The following is a 20,773-nucleotide window of genomic DNA, read 5'->3' on the forward strand; positions in this document are numbered from 1 at the left end:
GCACAGCGGAGACTGTATCTCAGTGTGGGCCTTTTGGCACTAATGTCATACAAAGTCCTGTTGTTTATGTCGCTGGTTGGCTTTATTTTTAATTGGCTTCTCAAAATGTACCTATTTACAAGAAAAATCATTCTCCCTTTTTCTTACTGGATGGTAAGGAGGAAAGCATTGTAATTCGTTTATTGAGTCCTCTGTGTCCTCTTTCTACACCTCTGTAGCTGAAAGCTCCATCCTGCGTGGATCTGAGCACTACTCTTGCTGAGCTTTGTACTCTTGGTTCTTGCTGATTTTTGTGGCAGTGGAGAGTGCTGAGCAAATTACATCATTCAGGCTTTAGGACTCTAATCTCTTTTTAAACAAGGAGCCTGTGCAAAGCAATTTAATGTCTAAACAGAGGAGTGAGTGCCTATCAGCATCTAACAAAGACTTAAACAGCAGAGGAAAGCACAGTGCTATTAAAAATTAGAGAAAGAAGCACAGGAGGACAAGCAATTGATACGTTTCCAAGGCCAGAACTATTTGTTTTGTGTTTGTAACTTATATCTTAGATGTCCCCATTTTTGTGGCACTTCAGTAATTAAAAAAAACCAAAAATCTAGCTGTGATATTCATGTAACTAATCATTATGACATTCTGGCCAAGGTTTAAAATTTCGTGGGTTTTTTTGTGAGCCATCTTGTAGGGCTAAATTTGAGGCATCCTCTGCAGATACCCATCTTTCACATAATTGTATTCCCATGAAAATTAGGCCTCTTCAGCAGCGTGTCTTCAATGGGAGAGAAACAGTCCAGATCTCTATAAAGTTATTGGTTAAGTTAGAAAATCCTGACTGTACTGTCTACTTATTCCCCACTTTGTGACTTCCACTGGGTTATTTTTGCCTGATTTAAAGAAAGAAAAGGAAAAAAAAAAAAAAAGACAATGTTTTACCTAGTCTTTTGTCTGATGAACTCAATGTGTTTTTTAATCACAAGTCAATCAAACTTAGTGATAGCTTCTCTCATTTCATTGCTAGAGAAACTGGGTTGCACAGGTTTCCTGTGACTACCATATGTTTTCGATGTAGCTGGGAATAAACGCTGGTGTCCTAAATCCTTCTCCTCTTCTCTACAGCTATCAGACGGAATCAGCTTAAGTGTTATTTGCTTTGGACCTCTAGTGCTGACACAATGAATGAATGCAGAATCCATGGAGTTTACCACAATGAGGCAAACAGCATTGGAACGAAAGGCCATCATATGACATTTTACCTACTGTATGTTGCTCACAGGACACTGACATTTGCAGCTTCTGGCAAGGGGAAGAAAGTCTGAGTACCTGAATGGTGTCTATATAAAAGTTTTCCAAACCTTATCAGTTAACAAAAGGTTTCATTAGCAGAAATTTGAGTTCCAGATATTTATCTTTGATTCTAAACAGTAAACTAGCTTAAATATGTTAGATGGCCTCAGCAGTACAGACAACAGGTAATGTCAGCACTGGGAGTGGGAGTGATTTCTGAAACCTTCACTGACCTTTGCATATACACTGTTGTTTTACAGACTTTTAAGGTCATCAACCAGTCTGAGAAAACAGTTTATAGATTTCAGTCCTGAATGTCAGACAGTCTTTGACTAACATGTCTCAGTTATATGAATTGAGGGTGATAGAGAAGATAGGTTTGCAATAAAAGGATATTTTGGAATTTCTGCAGTCAAAGGGTGAGATATATAGACCTGCGACCATTACAAATTGGAGCTTGTAGGCTGTCATTAAAAGATTGGAAATACGTTTCTAATGTGCAGTTTTCTGAAAGTTTTCAGATTAGACTTTAAAGATTCTCTTTTCTGTTTGTGAAAAGGCTGTATATCACAAAACAGCTATTTGAGGTTTATACACGTGCCTGTTGTGTCAGTAATCCTGAGGAAAATGGAACAACCTGACAGATGTTGGGTAATGCTTTATAATGCAGATGTCTAATCCTGGTTTCTAATAGATAAATACTAAAATAAGGAGTTTTACATGTAGTTAATGACATTACTCTAGATGGTCTGTATATCCTTCCAAACACTCAAATCGTCAGTTTAAGTCTGGATAAGTTCTTGGCCTCTGTGCCTTCCTCCCTGGCAGTGAGCTCTATCATCTAGTCACACGCTGTATGAAATATTTTTTTTATCCACTTTGAATTCCCATCATTTAGTTTCAGTGACCATCCCTTTGTTTTAAAGAAGTGCAGAAGTTCCTGGTATACCTTTGTTCATTCATTGTTTTAGGTAGTTTTGTCATTTTCCTGACAGTTCTGAAATTTCTGTGTTCTGCCTCTGCTGGAGAAGAATGGGGGAAGTGTTCACTTCTGTACTAAATCCACAAAAGTCTGTTGAGAGTTAGTGAAGATTTTGGCTGCAGTAATATACAAAGGATAATTTCTTTAAGGATATACTCTCAGTATGTGAGAGAAGCCTATTTAATAGAATATTATTGCAGTTTTTCACTTAACAATATAGTGAATGAAATAAGTTAATCTGTCCCACTGAAATAAAATAGGAAATTTGTTCAAAATAACTGATTATAGCATCTCCTGACAATCTTTGTGTTCTGTGGTTTAACTGAACTCTGATCTAGGCTAAATAAGGTTCCATCTACATCTGGGCTTAAAATATGTCTGGTTAGTTACCAAGGGTGTCTACTCCCATATGTGTGAATAGGAATATACTGTCCCAGGTCAGTTGACAAAACACGGCTATTATAAACTTATCCTTGGACTTCAGGTCTCAGTTTAATAAAATCTGGATTCTAAAATGAACTGAGAACATAATTTTGTTAGCGATCATTTATTTGATGAAATTGCCCTCATTGGGTGCTCACAGAACATTTGAGAATAGGCTGCAATTTCCCTCAAATGTTTGCTATATGGATTTCTTTGGCAGATTTGTTTCCACAGTTTATTTTTAACTTCACAAATTGGTCTCAAGCATTCGCCATAAGCATTTAACACTTGACATTGCCTATGTGCAATTAGTCAAAGAGTCTCTCTGTTCTCTCACTGGATGAGAAAGCATATCTGATGGACAAGCATGAGAAATAGAAAATGTGGCTTCTGCAATTACCCTGTCATGTAGGTTTCCTAGTTGATTTTTTTGAATGGTCATAGAACTGTAGATTTGAAGCCAGAACAGAGTATGAGGCTCCAGTTATCCCAGTACTTAAAACAGTAACTTATGCTGAGAAAAAAGTACCTTTCAGAAAGGCATCCAGTCTTCATGTGAAGACATGGACGAGCCATTGCTCCTTTCGTTGCTATAGTTAACCTCACAGGTAAAAATGTGTTCCATATTCTGAATTTGAGCTTGTTTGTTTTTAAGTTCCACTCAGCCTTTCTAACAGCAAAATTTCCTTTTCTGGATGTTAAGAGAAGGGAACATGGAGGGGATGAGAGTACAACTAAGGTTGTTCTAAGCAAAATACTTGCTACAAAGATTTTGTACACTCTGAAGTCACTAAATGTGGTGCTGGTATAGAAAATTAAAGGAAAATGAACCAGAAAACGTAGCTGTTGACATTTTGTGGTGAAGGAAACATCTGTGCTGATTTAAGTGCATCTTTTCTACTTTTTTTCTTTCCCTACTCTGTATTTCCTGAGCTGGAATACGTGGTTTGCTGTGCAAGAGGAGGACAGGTTTGTAGTGTAAGATGGAGTCACAGAAGAGAATTCAAGGGTGGGAACTTTTGTGAGAGGATGGTTTGTATAATGCGCTTATAGGATGGTTAGCCTCTCTGGGTGCAGGGGCAGCATGGGAATGGGACTCCATGTAAGTAGGGGGGATAATATTTGCAGGATTTGCAGGATTTTAGGTGGTGGTGGTGCTGTAAATAATGCTAGGATTTTTTTTTCTTAGAACCCTAGTGGCATGGAATTTCGGCGGGGGGGAACCCCAATATGGTTCAGCATTCAATTATAGGTACATTTAGGAATGGAACAAGGCAGTGGGTAAAGCTGTTATAAAAAGGAAGGAAAAGATCCTGCCTTAAAAGTTACAGAATTCTCGGTGGAAGCTTCAGCTGTACTGTTGTGCTAGGGTAACAGGAGAACACAGAGAGAGAGAAATTTGTCTACCACTTTTCATATGGTTTGTTTCCTGGAAGGAGTAATTATAAATGTGCCTTTGTGAGGGCCATACAAGGTGCAGAGAAAGCTTCTCACATTACTCCTTCTTTGCATAGGCAGATGTCTTCTGCTTCTTACTGGCTTTCTCTGGCTAGGAGCCTTCTGGCCGAGGAGACAGGCAGATGGTTTCCTTGAAGGCTCAGTGGCTCATCAAACATCAGTCAGTGAAGATACATGGACATTGGCCAGTAATCTCCCACCCACAATCTAAACCCTTAATTCCCAGTCCAAAAGAAAGTTGTTTCAAACCAATCTCATAAAAGAATGGCATAAAAATCTTAAGCTTTTATGACTGTTCCAGTGAATCCAGCACCCAGGGCTCCAGCTCCATATGAAATCCCCCCAAAGAAAATTCCTCTTACACTGGAATCCAAGAAATAATAATACAGATCAGAATTCACCATTTCATATCCAGCTCCAAAAATGAACTTGCTGTGGTACAGGAATTTGAGCTGGTCTGTCACACTGGAGCTGGTGATGTGCTTAACAGATGCCTGTTTGGGTTCAGATGAAGTGCTGCAGAGGCATATGATGCCAGAAGAAGGATTAAAAAGTCAGCAGGCTGTTACAAAGGAGGAGTAATTACTTGTAAGCTTTAACTTTTGTTCTTGGCTAATACTAGCTTTGTTTGATGGTTCTTAATCTTTTCCATGCTGGACTTCATTGCTGGACAAGTTGTAACTCTCGTTTGATAATGTAGAAGGGTAAAGCACTTACTGCCTGCTTGTAAGTCAGGCCTGCTGTAATCAGTTAGTCTTCAGTACAGAAGCGGTTTTTCCGCATTTTCTTTCTTACCCTTCCCTGTATTCTTGATTTCCATTTCAGTTTGTAAAAGCCTGCATGAAATGTGAGTTTCACTTATTTGAACCCAGTTGGAAGGACAGCAAACATCTTTCTTTAAGGATCAGGACTCTTAGATGAAGCATCTAGGGTTTTCTCAGGATATCTACACCCTTTAGCTAAACTGCTTTGAGAAAATTAAGCTTCCATGATGTAAGTTATATTTGTATAAATGTGCTTATAGCACTCCTGTCACAGAAACCCAGTTCCGTTTTCCTGATACAATTGTGCCCACATTAGAGTCTGAAGTGGCAGTGAAATATTGCTTCCACAACTGATACTGTCTTAGGGATAAAATGCTTAAATTTACACCTTGCTTTAACATGAACCTCTGGAAATACATTTCAGTGGTTGAACAGAAAAAAAGTTTAAAATGGAGAAATCTGTTCCAGAGCACCTGAAAGCACTTCCCCCCGCCTCCTAACAGGCAGTCTGTTTATTTTTCAGGTAGACAAAGTAATATTATGTTTAATGATTATTTAAAATAATAACTTGTGATATGAAACTCAGGAAAACCTTGGCATCTCATTTAAATAGATTCTCTGATAAATTAAAGAACTTTGTAGCTGAGCTGATCAAGCATACAAAAATGTTCTCTGGAAACATTGGTAATTAATTATACCAAGATATGAAGGTTATTGGGTAGAGACGAAGAGTATAGAACAAGTCCCTTAAATGATGGCCTGTAGTTGCTGGTGCACATGGTTGGGATTCTAAAATAAAACAGACAATTTTAACTACCAGTTCTATCAGTAAAAGGCTTAAAGTGCTTAAATAAATTGTCTAAAGTACAGCCGTCACTATAAAAATATATCACTCCATTATGAGTGGTACAAAAGTGGGTGAAAATCTTTAGACTACAATAAAAAAGTGAAGGTTTTTCTTTTTTTTTGCTGTCAGTCTGACCACATAGGTTTTGCTGTTTGCCTTCAGCTTACTAAAGCAGAAGTTTCATGGCAGTTTTTCTTAATGCTGTTTTTCTTAATATTGGGTCAAGTCCTACATACCTCATCCACGTGATTGATCCGGGATAAATGGAGTGCCTGCAAAAATGAGACCGCTGTCTGTCTGAGGATAACGTGCTACAGCAAAAGTCCTGGGAATTGCAAAAAAACAGCTGTTAAGTTTCAAGCGTAGGTCCTGATCAACAGCCCTTTGAAATCACAGGACTTCACTTTTCTGCAGCCTGCTGAGCTTATTTCTGTTTTTTTGCAGATCTGTTGAAGCCAAAGGTATCCCTCAGTAGCAATGGTGCCAGATCTAGAGTATATCTAATCATGGAAACACTTCAGCAAAATGTACCAGTGTGCTTAAGTCAATTAGTGGTTACATCCACAGAAGCACTTATGTGCTTTCTTTAACTAGAGCTTGCTGACCTCTAATATTACAAGGGACTTGGCCTGAGACAAGAGGACACCTAATAAAGAAATTCTAATGATTCGTCAAGTCAGATTCAGGCCAAACTGACGAGTAAGAAGCTGACTTCTTGTGTAGCAAACCTGGTGTTTTTAAAAGAATGGTGGTATGTGTCATGTAAATGTCAATGATTGTTCTTTGCAAAGGGCTGCAGGAAGCTGACCAAATCTCAGCAGGCTCATCCAGGGCAGGTGAAGGGATTTAGAGAGGAAGCTGAGACCAAACTGCTACTGTTTCAGTAAAACAAGTTCTTGTTCTGCTCCTGGACCAGAAGAAATACTTAGGCTTTGCTGGTTTCTTGAAAGGTCTGTGGTCCAAAGTGGATCTTCTTTGAATACCTTATTTAAGTGTTACAGGACTTTGGAATGTAACCCTAACAGATTAATATTTTGATTCAGCTAAGGGGAAATCAATCAGCTCAAGAGGTGACATTTGTAGATTCCTTTCCAGCAGAATTAAAATGTATGCCAAAGATTGGAGAGTTACAGGACTGTAACAGTGTGCTAAACTGATGTTGTATTTTGAATGTGAATCTACTTGACAGAGAAGGTGTCATGCTGGTAATTCACTATGTGCTGCTGTTTTCATTGACAGGCCTCTTACCTTTTTCTTTTTCTCTTTTTGTCTTCTAATTTTTTTTAAAAAAAAAAAAAATTTGTCCAGTCATGGCAGTTTGCTCATTTATGAGAACTATTTCTACTATCCACTGGTGGTGCATGAATTAAACATGAATGAACACATCTTAATTCCTTATTTCAAATTTATGGCTGCCTGAGAGCTCTTATTTTCCCCTCCATGTTTGTTTCTTTCCTCTTTTCTTAATTGCCCAACACCTGCTTTCCAAAGCTATTCACTTTCCCAGCACCAAGTAGTGCCAGCACACTAGCTATGTGCACACTCAACAGGATTGTAGTGAAGTAGTCTGTCAGCAGTAGTCATTTGGTGTAATGACAGATATTGATTATTTATTACTTGAAAACATTTAATTAAATTTGACTGCATAATTAGCATGCTAGCAGTCAGACATGCTAGAAGGACAGTGAATCTATAATTTGCAAAAATCCTCAAGCTGTAGCCCTTTGTGAGAAAGCTGATAAAAGAGTCTGTCTCTATAAGGCTTTTTAGAGATCTTTAGGTGTTTCTGACTTTCAGATGAATCTGCACATTATGCATTGCCCTTACGGTTGCCTTTCTTCTCTAAAGAGCTGAACTTACTTACACAGGACCTTAAATCCTGACTCCGTTAGGATTCCCAAAGGACATTGGAACTGATGTATGTCTGAGGGCAAGGTCTGTTTTTAAATACTAAAGACAGTCTAGCACTAAATGCATCATCATTCATTTACCTTCTGTACCCATAGTTAATCTCTTCAGTATGAGTTAGGAAGAGGGGTTGTGAGTAGTCTTATGTAATCCACATGTATTTTAACTGTTCTCCATTGTTATCTACCCTAATTTAGGTAATAAATTTTACCTTTCAACAATATATGTTGTTAATCTTTGTAACAGGAAAACAACATTTAGGTCAAAAGGGATCTGATATTCAGCTGAAACTTAAAATCGGCCAGTATGTACTAATTTCTCTCTCTGTGCATCTTATATATTAGTACTTGCTGAAATATTTCTAGCCTGTGATGTGCATCTGCATTTAAATAACTTAGCAACCTGAAGTACTGTCAATATTAAATTAGAGAGGCATAGAAACAGACTGCTAGAACTGCTAGAAACAGTAATATGAGAGCAAAGTTTCTTGATGGAGGAAGAGTGTGAAATGGTATGCGTGTCAGTTCTTAGAAAAGCAGTTTCTGTCTTTGGCTGTAGAACAGAAACTATCTTTGATCTCCTGGCCAGTGTTCCTGCAGGGATAGTGATTAGCAGTCCTTCGGGGGCTGTGGTTCAGTGGACCATACTGACGTACCAAATACCTTATGCATGTTGTAACTGAACAGAAAGATTGGAAAGACAGAAGGGAAGTTTCTAAGTGGGCGGAAAGTTTAGTAGGGGATGGTATGACCAGAAAAAGAGTGGGGAGGGCGAGCACATGGGTGATTTAAGAGATACCCTGTTTACTTACGGAATTGCTTTTGGAAGGCTTTGACTTCGGTGGCTGGTCCTTAAGAGAATTGGTGTGTGCAAATTTACACAAGTTTGCTTGAAGCTTTTTGTTAGGGAGGTGAAACATTGCGTAGGAGTGACAAGTAATATATTTATTTCTCATCCAGGTGATAGTCAAAGTATTCAATGAGTATTTTATAGATTTGCTGTGTATTAGCAAAGCATTGCTGCAGTTCAGTTCAGCCATGTAAAATGGCTATTGGGACAAGTGTTGCTTCTCCTATGTGAACCTTCCTCTTCATGCTCCCTCCAGAAGTATGAATAATTGATCATGCCGCAGACAACCCTTTGTACATCACACATCATAGATAAATGTAAGGTAGCACTAAAGCCTGCCTTTTTTTTCCTTTTGTGAATGTAATGCAAAAAAGAATTAGCTACATCTAAACATAGCTACACTGTAAATATTTTTTTCATGAAATAATGCTTGTCCCTAACTTAGCTCCGCTAAAGTTGTAGTAAATGTCCCTTTGAACCTGTAAGCAGATTTGATCTAACTCACATCACCTTTTCTTTTATTAGTGACAGAGTGTCGAGGGGTCTTGGACAGTAATCAGAGATTTTCTTCATTACCAACATACCTACCTGTGAGCTATCGGGTCTTCAGTGCTGAGACATCTTTCTTTCTCAAAGAAGCCAACCAGGACTTTATGAGAAATTCCAGTTTGCAGTCCAGGGTGGAATCGTTCTTCCCATATAAAGCCAAGAGACCACCTATATTAAATGCCAGCTATGGACCTTTTTCCGTTGAACAAGTTGTGCCCCAGGACCTAATGTTAACGTCCAACTTTTTTGGATCTGCCAACAAGTTTACTTATAACTGGAAACTTCAGGCCTACATAATGAGCAACAAAATTTACCTGAGCAAGCCCAAAGTCCAGGTCCTGTTCTACATTGTGGGCAGGGACTGGGATGACTACAGTACCACGGAACGGCTGCCCTGCCTGCGGGTGTTTGCCTTTCGAGAGACGCGGGAAGTCAGAGGCAGCTGCAGGCTGAAAGGGGATCTGGGGTTGTGTGTGGCAGAGCTGGAGCTCCTGCCAAGCTGGTTTAACCCCCCTATGGTTGTCACGGGCCGTAAGAAGCCACCGGATCCGTTTGAAGGGAGCCCTGTGGAGCTTTACTATACTATTCAACCAGGAGACGAGAAGGGAGAGTGTACCGCTGAGGATATAAGGAAGGGAAATGCTATCCGGCCAGGAAAAGATGGCATGGATGAAACCATGTCCCACTTACAGAGGATTGGATCTGTCAGCCTCTATCGAGGCCAGGAGACTTCTCAGCTAACTGAGCTACGGCTGGATAGTAATATTGTTGTCTGGTTGCCCTCAAAGCCTGTCAAACAAGGAGAGGTTGTGAATGTTTATGTGACAATTGCCAACAATTCTACGGTGGATCAGTTCATACTCAGGTACGGTAGGTTGTTTTTGCGTGTTTCTAATGTGGTAGCACACAAAGACATTGGGGACATGGGATGAATCTCAACCAATTTGAAGTTAATCCACGCTGAACGTTGCTCCTAGTCACTGAAATATATTATTTTCCTCCTCGAACTCTGTGAAGAGGATTGAAAGCCTCCATCACTAGGAGGCTTTTAACATGTATGCCATGCTATTTATCACGTGCCCACATTATGCAACAAAACCATGGCAATTCGCTGCTTTAGTGGGGCCATTTCTGTGCAATGACAGACAGTAAGGCACCAGAAAAGTTCTCAGCTTTACAGGGCTTTTAAAATCAGTTTTTTATTGTACAGGCATGGAGTTTAAATGTAACAAAACTTCAATTACCTGCTTTTCTTTAAGTGCTCTGGCACTGCTTTGCCTCTCCCACACAGACTAGTTTTGTTATGAGAGCTCTTTAGGGAGGGGTTTAACTATCTACTTGTAGTTAAGTAGCGTTTGTCTTTGCCAGCACATATACCCTTTAAAATGAGGCCTAATGTGTTTGATATTGCTGTTGATTGTAAGGGACTGTTAGAAGTGAGTGTCATTATGTTCGACAGGAGTGGCGAATACAGGACCTGGGAACGCAAGAACTGCCTGACTGGGTCAGATCACTTTCCTTTTATTTTCTTCTTTAGCAGTTTCCCGACTGATCAGATGAAAATCCTTTGAGGATGACAAAAACTGGGAAACTTGTTAATCACTGAAATATTTGATGCATCTTTTTTTTCCTTGTTACCAGGCTTTAAATTCAAGGGAAATTTCCACGGTGATAAGTAACAATTGCTCTTTAAAGCCTCAGGGAATCAGAGTTTCCCCAAAAGATTCTGCACATGAAAGTATTTATTTCTAAGGCTTATATGAATTAGATTAATACATAGTTGACAACTACCGAGGAGAATAGCCTTTAGAACAGGAAGTGTCGCTTGGCAGATAAAAGGCTTTTATTTTTAAAAAGGGGGATTTTAGTCATCCCAGAATCGTTCTGATGTTTGCAGCTTTGGTTAAGTTAGCGAGATAATCTCTCAGACACCTGTTTACTGAGTGAAACCTCCGTTATAGAGGTCTTTTCTGACATTGTTGCTTATCTTTTATTGAAAATCCTTTTTCACAAAGGAGTAGAAACAGAATACTTTTCCACATAACAAGCATAGCTGTGGTGAAAGAAGAAATCCAAAGGCAATGAACTGGGTGTTAGCTGGGTGGATGGGAGAGGGGATCACCCTTTGAAGGTCTGTCACAGTCTTTATTTTCCTGAAAAGTGAGTTGAAGATAAACAAGCTTGTTGAAATCTGGTGATGTATTTCTTTGCTGAGAAATGAATCTGACTGCCTAGGTAAGGATATCATTTACATGCTGAGAGGTGCAATAGATAGAGATGATAACATGGGACATCAGTAGTTGCCTGTGTGACTTGCTGTTATGGATGAAATGGATTGGCTGTGGGTTTGAGAACAGGTCAGACTATTCACTTCAAATAAATTAGTCATGTTTGTTGGTATGTTGATTGTTCTGTGTTATCACAGATGCAGAGCTCAGGCCACGTTTTCTTGCTGAAACACCCTTTTGGCGAAAAGAGGATTTGCATTTTTGCTTAAAATTACTTTGAACCAGATGCAAGAAGACAAGAGACTGAAGAGACCAAGTTTGTTTTTTTTTTTTTTTTAAAATGGCTTTTGCTTCCAGTGGGTATGGGCAGGTGGTCATTGTCTTGAGATGTAGTACAGGGCTAACTCACGTTCTAAAAATCAGCACTGTTCATTGTGCTTTCTCCTTTCCACCACTAAAGGCAAGCAAATCAATGTGAGAGATTCCAAAGCAGTCTTGGTTTTGAAAACTTTGTCTTGCAGGCATGTTAGTCTCTTGTATCTACCAAAGATGCTGATCTGTGCAGTTGTTAAGGCATCAGACGGAAGCTTTGCTTAAGGTGTACAGGAGAGTAATTCCATGTAAAAGAAAAGGAAATGGTTTTAAATGTTTTCCTGACACTGGAACAGGAAGGGACAGCTGATGCCCATTGGTGAAAGATGTGTGGGACTGTCCCATAAGTCATGAACTGTGTGGCCCATTCTGTTGGCCGCAAAGGCTTCTTTGGTTTTGGTGGCATAGGGCTGGTGAAAGGCTGGCAAAGCCTTTAAGCTTCCTGGTTCTGTGGTGGAAATCTGTTGTCTTCAGTGAAACTTCCGAGGTGTGAAAGACTATGGAATTTGACCCAGGAATCTATGAAGTGCCTGTATTTTACAGGAAAAAAAGCCAGGCAAATATAGCAGCCAGGGAGTAGCCAGTGCATATGCTGGGTATGCCTAGGGGCTCCTTTAACCTTCTCTGTGGCCATTTGCCTGGTTAGATAGAGGGCTGTATGCTCTCATATTCATGGGTCCCCAGCAGAGCAATCCCTACATCCTATGACATGCATTCGCATTTAATCATTCTAAAGAAAAACACACCACACATTATCCCCAGGCATAGTGGGTTTGTTTATTTTCTGCTTCTTGTATATTATTCATTGAGGTATTGCAACATCCAGTGCTGAAGCGAACAGCATGTGATCATTGCTTGGGGGGGGGGGGGGGGGGGGGGGGGGCGGGAATAATAGCTACAAATCTTCTCTGGCAAAGGAAAGTAGACTGGTCTAAATGACCTCATATCCACAAATCATTGCAATTGAAACTGTGTTCTTAAATTGTGTCTTAATTCAGAATCCTATTACTGTATCTATAAATTTATCAGCCCAAGAACACCAGTAAAGTCAAAGAGAATGACTAATATGACAGGGAGTGAACCGAATTATGCATGGTAGTACATTAACGCAGTAGGAGCACTGTCTGAATAAACACAGATCTTCCTTTCTTGCGGCTAGTCAGCACAGGGCTATTGCAAAAGCAATTCAGACAATACTGATAGGTTAGAGGTTCTGTTCATAGGCCTGTTCCTCTCCTGCTGTGTCACTTCTGGTAAGCCTTTACAGGCTTTTTCTATATGCAACATAGAAAATGCGAACACTTGGTCAGCATCACTCCCAGGAGTGGGGAGCCTGTCTCAGTCCTGTTCCTAAAAGACTTTGACTTCCTGTGATGGAAGGGGTTTCGGGTTTGCCATATATTATCAACAGTAATATGAATGGGAAAATCTTGATAAAAGAGACGAAGAAATAGAGAAGGGGGAAGAAAATACTGCACTGCATTCCTACCATTGGGAAGGATTTCGGGGCCCCCGAAAAAGAGATGAATTACATTTACTGCTAACTGCTCAGTAAGGAAAATAACCGTTATCTCTAGCAGTTGGGTAAACTATGAACAGAAGAAGAGTAGCATCCATATAGGATAGAAAAGCAAAAAACTAGCAATATTTAAAATAAAGATCATTTAGGTCTTCTGTGCACTTCCCAGAGCTGTTATAAATTAACACCACTGACTTTAGCAGAGCTACCATGATTGATTGTTGCTTCACCAATTGCTGCGTACACATGCTTTTCTAATCTGAGTCATCATATTGGGTGTATTGTCTGTAAGGATTAGAAAGCAAAATCCTTAGGGCAAGACCCTGTTCTTGAAAGCTTTTATGAACTGCCCTCACATCCAGCAGGCTACAAATAAGGGGAGAAATCATAACCATACTGAAAATAAGCTCTTCTTGTGAGGTTAACTTTCAGAAAGTAACACGTAGCTGCTTGTGTATGCTGAGATATTTGAAGGTAAGTAGGAAGTGACGTGTGGAAACGGACTCCACAATCAGTGCGATTGTAAAGTAGGTATGTTTATTCAGCGCTGGGCAGCACGGGGGGGGGGGGGGGGGGGGGTAGTCCCACCAAAGTTGTGCGCATCTGACGGGGCAGTTCGCTTCAAATTTATACAGTCAAGTGTTACATATACATGAAGTTTCGCAATACGCCTATACATAGGCATGATCTATCCCCACTTCATATTAAAATTAGTTCCAAAAGTCACAAGGCCGGTCTTGGCTGGTTTTTGGGGTGGACTGCTGCTTCTTATCAGGGACTATCTCCTGCCCCAGCCAGCCTCGACAATGCAAACATTAAGCATCACTTCTCATCCTCTTGGGCCAACAATGCAAACATGAAGCATCACTTCTCATCCCCTTGGGCCAACAATGCAAACATTAAGCACCACTTCTCATCCTCTTGGGCCACGTCTACCTCTACTGAAATTTCTTTAACTTCATTATAAGCTAGATAATTATTAAACAGTTCTTATCTACATCCATATATCTACTATATCTACTAAGGTTCCTTTGGTTTCCCGTTTCAGGAAGCTGGGCACTTGATTTCTATTTGTAGTACTGGGGAGTTGGTGAGCTGAATGCATTAGGCAGCTTTGAAAAGGCTGGCCTGCGTGTATTGCTGTGTTTGTTCTGTAGCTCTAAATACTTTTCCAGCTACTACGCCATTAAAGGATCCTTCCATCTGTTTTTCATAGCGTGACATGCCACATTTGATCTAGCAGGGCACTGTCCAGCACGGGGCCAAAGAAAAGGTGTGGGAGTGCTAAGTGTTTTATGTTACTCTGCTGGGCAGCAGCTAATCTCTAACTCACTCTAGAAGGTGCTGAACCACCAGATAACCCGATTTATAGGAGGTATTGAGCAGGATAAGTAAAGAGAAAGGGGATGAAGTTGTTATCTGTCCTGATTAAAGAGGTGAAAAACTGGTACTTTTTTTTTCACCTCAGGCTTCTTATTACAGATTTTGCACTGCAGCTCATTGCGCCTAAAGGGATGTAGGTTGTAAACAGTGTTACTGAATTACCTTTGTGCAGCAAACAAATCAACCCAAGACAATGGATAATTAGTAGTGATAATAAATCTACAGATTGGAAGAAGGATAAAGGATAACTGCAGTGAGGAAAGCTATTAAACCCATCAGCTGAGGCAGCTTTATATGTCAGTTCCTAATGAGTATTGACAGCAGTGCTGTATTAGGTGGTATGGAGAACAGCTAAAAACCTAGAGGAAGATGCACACACAGAGTAGCACTACAGAATAGCCATAGCTAGAAAAAGTAATTGTGATCATAATATCTGTGTACTGCCTGCTTGTAAATCCCACTATTTCAAACACTAGATTTTGTGATCTGGCCATAAATAGCCATTTTGGAGGAGCTAGTAATGAAAAAAGAGGGGATCTCCAGCACTAACTCTACCTGTTTTGCATGGAAGACCTATTTGAGCCTCCCTAGGGAGTAAACCACTCAGAGGAGCTGTCTGTGCTTGGCACTGCCCTCAGCTGTTCTACCTGCTGTATATAAAAGAAACAAAATTTTCAACCAATTACTGTTTAATTTTAGATACTGACATTTTAATCTTACCTTATGATTGAATAACCTTTAGTACCCTGAAATTCACCTGTGCTTAATTGTTGGTTTATCAGTTTTTAATGCTGCAGTGTGGTGGTAGCATCACTGCAAATGCAAGTGACATTGCAATGACTAACTGAAGCTGAAGTTAACCAGAATATATGAGACTAAAACCAGAGCTGAGGTCACTCTATGGTTTGTGTTAACCCATAATTTGGGGCATATTATCCCAAGTACCTATTTTCCACAGTAAATGGCATGCTGATTTCCAACTGTCAATTGAAGAGTGTGCTTTTTTTGTACTGCTTCATATTTTAAAACTAATGCAGCTCAGGGTGAAACGAAGAGAGACAGAATGATTTGGTGGGATGCTCTTCTGGGCGTACATGTGTGTCTCCAGATGTGAATTGCAACCAAACATTTTTCATTTCCTATGCAGCTTTGCATTACTTAAATATTGAAAAGTTATTTCACAGCACAAAAGCGTTTCAGTTGACATCTGAAGGGAGAGGAGTTTGAAGCCCTCAGACTTGCTTCTGTTGTCTCATTATTTCATGTTCCATTTTCAATTGAAAGGAAGGTCTCATCTTAAAAAATTCAGACCCACAGTTTTACCTATTGCACGAATGTAAAAAATAACACAGATACAGTCTCTGAAAACTAGATTTCCTTTTATAGTGCCTTAAGCCTTCTCTTTAGATGTACATCTTGTATTCTGAGGCACAGATAAAACTAAGTGGCTAATTCTTACACTGTATAAAGAAAATTATGCATCTCGGGCACTCTGGGTAGCAAAGCGCTGTTTGTTCTCACCTGAGATAGTTTCTCCATTCGTGTTTCCATCTTGAATAAACAAAATGCAAACTTCCTGACTAAGATGTTTCGGACTATTCTGGTCACGTTTTTCTTTGTATCTCTTTTTCAGTGAAGTCAATTATTAAGTCAAGACTGGAAAGTAAAAGCAATTCATTTGCTTATGAACCTTTAATCAGGGTTCAGAGAAACTGGAGAAACTCTTCCGCAGTCTTCCAGCCATCAAAGGGGTTTCCCAGTTATTTTATGGTATTGGTAGGACCCATAAAGTCAGGTGCTAGGCCAGAGGTAGTTTGCAAAAGTGTGTGGATTATGGCTTGAAGGGGTTTTATGTATTTCATTAATGAAGGGTTTATATATTTCATTTTCTAGTGTTTAGCCTTGTGAAACTTTAATTCGTACTGATTTTTTGGGTTTTCTTTCTATAGAATGATTAGTAACAACTCAGCTACAAATTTACAGTGGAGCAAGTTAATGAAAGAAAGGTAGTGGTCTAGCCCTTATCATGCACTAGGAAGTCAAGAAACCTGGATTCTCTTCCTACTTCCATTCAGGACTTACTATGTTACTTGAGGCATATCATTTTATCCCTGCTTACATCTTCACCTTCTCAGATTGTTTGTTTGTACTATACAGAATTCAAGGAAGAAACTGGGCCGTGCTCTGTGTGCATCATTCAGTATAGTGAGCCTCTGATCCCCGTAGGGCGTCTGGTATTACATAATACAAGCAACACGAAATCATACAAAAGTTGTTACGCTGTGGGGATTATGGTTTTTGCAGGTAACGAAGTGTAATAGCACCTTGCAAGTACTTTGTTAAGATTTCTCCAAAGTAAATGTGTGGTTAAAAATTCATAGCAATCATGTGCTATCATTTTTTATATTCTGCTTCAGTAAGCAATGGGGACACAGTCTGTTGAAGTACTCCTAATTGACATTTACTAGAGAATATGGCAGACTAACAGTAAAAGGGGTAAATATTTCCCAACATAACTTCAAAAAGCATTTGTGATGTAAAAAATACTTCTTTCAAAGAGAACATGTTAATGCTATTTTGAGAGAATGGTATCACACTCCAGTTTAGTTTAATTTCATTAGCTCTTAGCAGGCAATTTTCATGGACATCAGTGTCATACCAGAGGCAGCTGGGTCCTCCAAACAAATGACCTCATTCTCAAAAATGCTAAGCTGGTGAGGATGTCCTTTAAACAGAGATTGAGAGAAGTTGCTTCTCACCAGAACAAGTGAAGAGTTTATTTGAGTCTGTGGTAGCAATGAGTCAGGTTTGGTAAAGTTTTAAAAGGAACTGATTATTGACTTGAAATTGAAGCTACCTAGAAAAGAGAAAACGGGCACTCTTCCTCTGACCGTCTTTAAAAGCCTTTAAAAAAACGTGGTGCTTGAGAAACCTTCTGAACAATTCTGTTGACATCTCCAATGCAACGTACTTCTTAGTACTGAGAATAAACTATGGATTTATTGTTAGAAGGCTAAGTCTATGTTCCTTACTTTGGAAGTCATTTGCTGATTGACCATGACTGAGTCATGGGAGCACAGCTTTGCAACCAGTGAACTAGGAAGAGACCTTAGACCTTGGTATGTTCAGGAGCCGAACAGTAAAGTTCAATGGTGCTGAAGTCCATAGAGTACTTGGCACTGAGAATCAAAAGTTACAGCTTCCCTTTTGAAAACATTATCCTTAACACCCTGATCAGCTGCCTGTAAAGTGGAAGTCCTATAATGCAGAATTGTTACAAGAATTAACTAAATCAGTGGTGTAATACTTGTGGGAATGTTCTTTGTATTGTGAAAGCAGGTATTTCCAAAGTGCGTGTTCACTTGAAGTCTGTTCTTTGAGACAAATCCAGGGCTATGTCTGTGTGATTGTCAGCCTTCCTGGTTAGGTGACAGGTAACACCTACATTTTTCTAAGTGCAGACTAAGACATGAAATCCTATCAGCTGAGTGTAGACAAACCTGAACTATATATATGGTTTATATAATAACTTTATGTAACCCAACTATAAAACACATTTGGACTTTTGTCATTCAGGCTTGTATGTTTGAAAACTTTCCCTAGCATGTTGATTGGAAAAGTAGAAGGAATTGATGGGGGCTGTTGTTGGGGTTGACCATAAGTAGAAGAGAACAAAATTATTCCATCAGCAGTCAGGCAGAGAATTGCTAGCTTTCAGTGCGGCTTCAAGTGCTGGAGCTGAAGGTTTTGCTTAACTTCTGGCAAATGCACGTGCATATCTGAGCTTCAGAAACTTCATCTTCAGGTATCTTGTTAAAATCCCCTCTTGTAAGTAGTTTTCCTTCCCATCCTCTTTAGTCTTGGCAAACTAGTGAAGTCATTCCTGGCTTCTTTTCCAAATATGCTGCAGCACGTGTTGCTAAATGCACACTGGCTCTTGTCCTTCTGTTTTGAGACGCCGCTCTGAGGGGCAACATGTCTCCGGCTAGCTTCTGCTCTGCCTGACCTTTGCAAAAGCCTGTGCATGTGCGAGGCTGCTTAAAGATGAGATAAGGCACCTCTACTTAATTTCTGTTTAGACTGTTAGCCACTTGTGTGACTCAAGTTACAACAGTTAATTAAATCCTTGGTTACTTGCCTAATTAGAAACAATGGTGGCTAGTTAAAAGATCATACCATAAAACCCCCAGTCCTCCCAAACCAGCAGTAGGGAGGGAAACTTCATACTACTGGGAGTGGATTTTAGTTGAACCAAGATAATGTTTTCTGGCTGTCTGAAAAAGGCTGTGATCTGATGCATTAGGGAATCTCCTGGGAATCCTCAGTGCGATTATCTGACAAGCTGTTGGGTTCCAAGGCCACTGTAAGCAAGGAAGTGCATGAGCCTGTAGGTCTGAATGGAAATTAGTATCCCTGTGAAAAATGGTATGACAAGGCTTTAAAACCTAGTGCATCTGTTAAAGCTCTAAAACCACTAGTGACTTGCTGGAATGATACTGGGAGGGACATCAGCAAATCATAGCTCAGGGCTTGCAGGGGTTAGGATTTGGGATGGGGTGGAAGTACAGGGAGTAATCCAAGAGTAGGTACCCAGCCTAGTAGGACTGTAAGATCTGATGTTTTTGTCTGCATTGTTTTATTGGTGCTTGTGGGGCTCATTATTTAAGACAGAAAGTGTCAGATTGATTGAAGTTTCTGTTTTGGCAGACTACTGCTCCTCACTCATGATAGCACATATACAAAAACCTTAAATTGTTTATATGTTCTTCTGGCACTTTACAGTTAAAACTTCCACAGAAGGTATGGGGATGGTGGGAAGTGCTGCTCTGCACTTAAAAGTTAATTTCTACAGAATGCTGAGCTTTCTATAAGGTATAAAGCATTTGACTCTTAATTTTTGTCACTGTTTCCTTAGGACCCCGTTGGGGTGCTCTGCATTTCCTTGAAATCCCACCCTGCCCTGTGTGTGCTGCCCCTTCAGAGGTGTATGCTGTTGTATGTAGTACTCTCTTGAAAAGAACGTTGCATTTCTATAGACTTTCAGTGCACAGAAAAGCCGATTAATTCATAGTTTAGATGGGACTGGGTTAAAAAGAAATTCAGCATCTTTTTTTGTTTGTTTGTCTCGTTCCTGGTGTGTTACAAAATGTCTCTATTAGCAAAGCTGCCAGGGGGTTAATTTGCACTAACAGCCTAATCATCTCCAACAACATCATTTTAGGTTTTGATATTGCTGCTTAGATCAGCAAGACTTGAGAAAAGATGACCTGAGAAATAGTGCATATCTTAGGAAAAAAAGAAAAAAAAGAAAAATGGGGGGTAAGCATTTCAGACATAGCCCTCTACATTCTCAGCTGTCAGGCTGCTTAAAAAGATTTGCTTTTTCTTACAAGCTCTGGCTCTAAGATGTAAGCCTTGATTTCCTAAGTGCTATGAGACTGAGCTCTTTGTACAGGAGAGACAGGCTCATTAAAGGGAATATGTGGTACTTACACACCAAAGCCCAGAGCTTGATTCCTTAACCTCCCTGATTAGTCGTTAAACAGCACACACAAATAGTTGTGGATCATGAATCACAACTTGGTTTTGCGGATAAAAGAGTGCCTGACATACTAGACCATAAAGTCATACTTAGTCTTTCACTTGCCCCATGAGGGCTGGGGAAGGCAGTTCAGCCGTACAGGTGGTCATTAAGGCACAAATGTTGTTGCTGACCAGCATAAGGGGGTTCCTTATTTGGCATTTTGGACATTTGTGGATCCTATTTTGAGGAAACTAAATTTTCCTATGGATTGCATGGCTGCTTGCTGAGGACTATAAAAATTATAGCTTTTAAAAAAATTAGGTGCTGTGATGCTAATTGCTGGAGTCACTGAGTCCCTTGATGTGCCTGGTCTCAGCAGGTTGTAGAAATACCACCGGTAGCAACAAAAATATTTTTCCGCTTGAGGTTATGTCTAGCTTAGAAAAAGCCCTGATCGCATAGAAAGTTCTTCTTATGGAAAGGAAACACCAACCCACAGTAGGAGCCTGTCACTTAGGAATGTATCCAAATTTAGTCCTGTCAAAAGTAATGAGAATATTCACAGGTTTTAGGCTGCTTTTTATCCCTCTGGGTTTGAGATATTCATGAGAGGCCATGGTAGCACCAGCCTCTGCTTTTCTCTTCCATAGCAGCCCAATTACAGTTTTCCAGTAGAAGGGAATGAC

At 39.9% G+C, this 20,773-nt stretch overlaps 1 protein-coding gene across 1 annotated transcript in view; it reads left to right on the forward strand.

Annotated features, from left to right (window-relative positions):
- TMEM132C (transmembrane protein 132C) overlaps window positions 1-20,773 on the forward strand; it is a 224,616-nt gene that overhangs the window by 55,418 nt on the left and 148,425 nt on the right. Inside the window, exon 2 of the mRNA XM_030026281.1 lies at window positions 9,038-9,926. Within this exon, the coding sequence (XP_029882141.1) occupies window positions 9,038-9,926 (889 nt within the window). The remainder of the gene's footprint in view (window positions 1-9,037; window positions 9,927-20,773) is intronic.

Source organism: Aquila chrysaetos, chromosome 9 (genome assembly GCF_900496995.4).
Source record: "Aquila chrysaetos chrysaetos chromosome 9, bAquChr1.4, whole genome shotgun sequence".
In the NCBI taxonomy this organism is placed as follows: Eukaryota; Metazoa; Chordata; class Aves; order Accipitriformes; family Accipitridae; genus Aquila; species Aquila chrysaetos.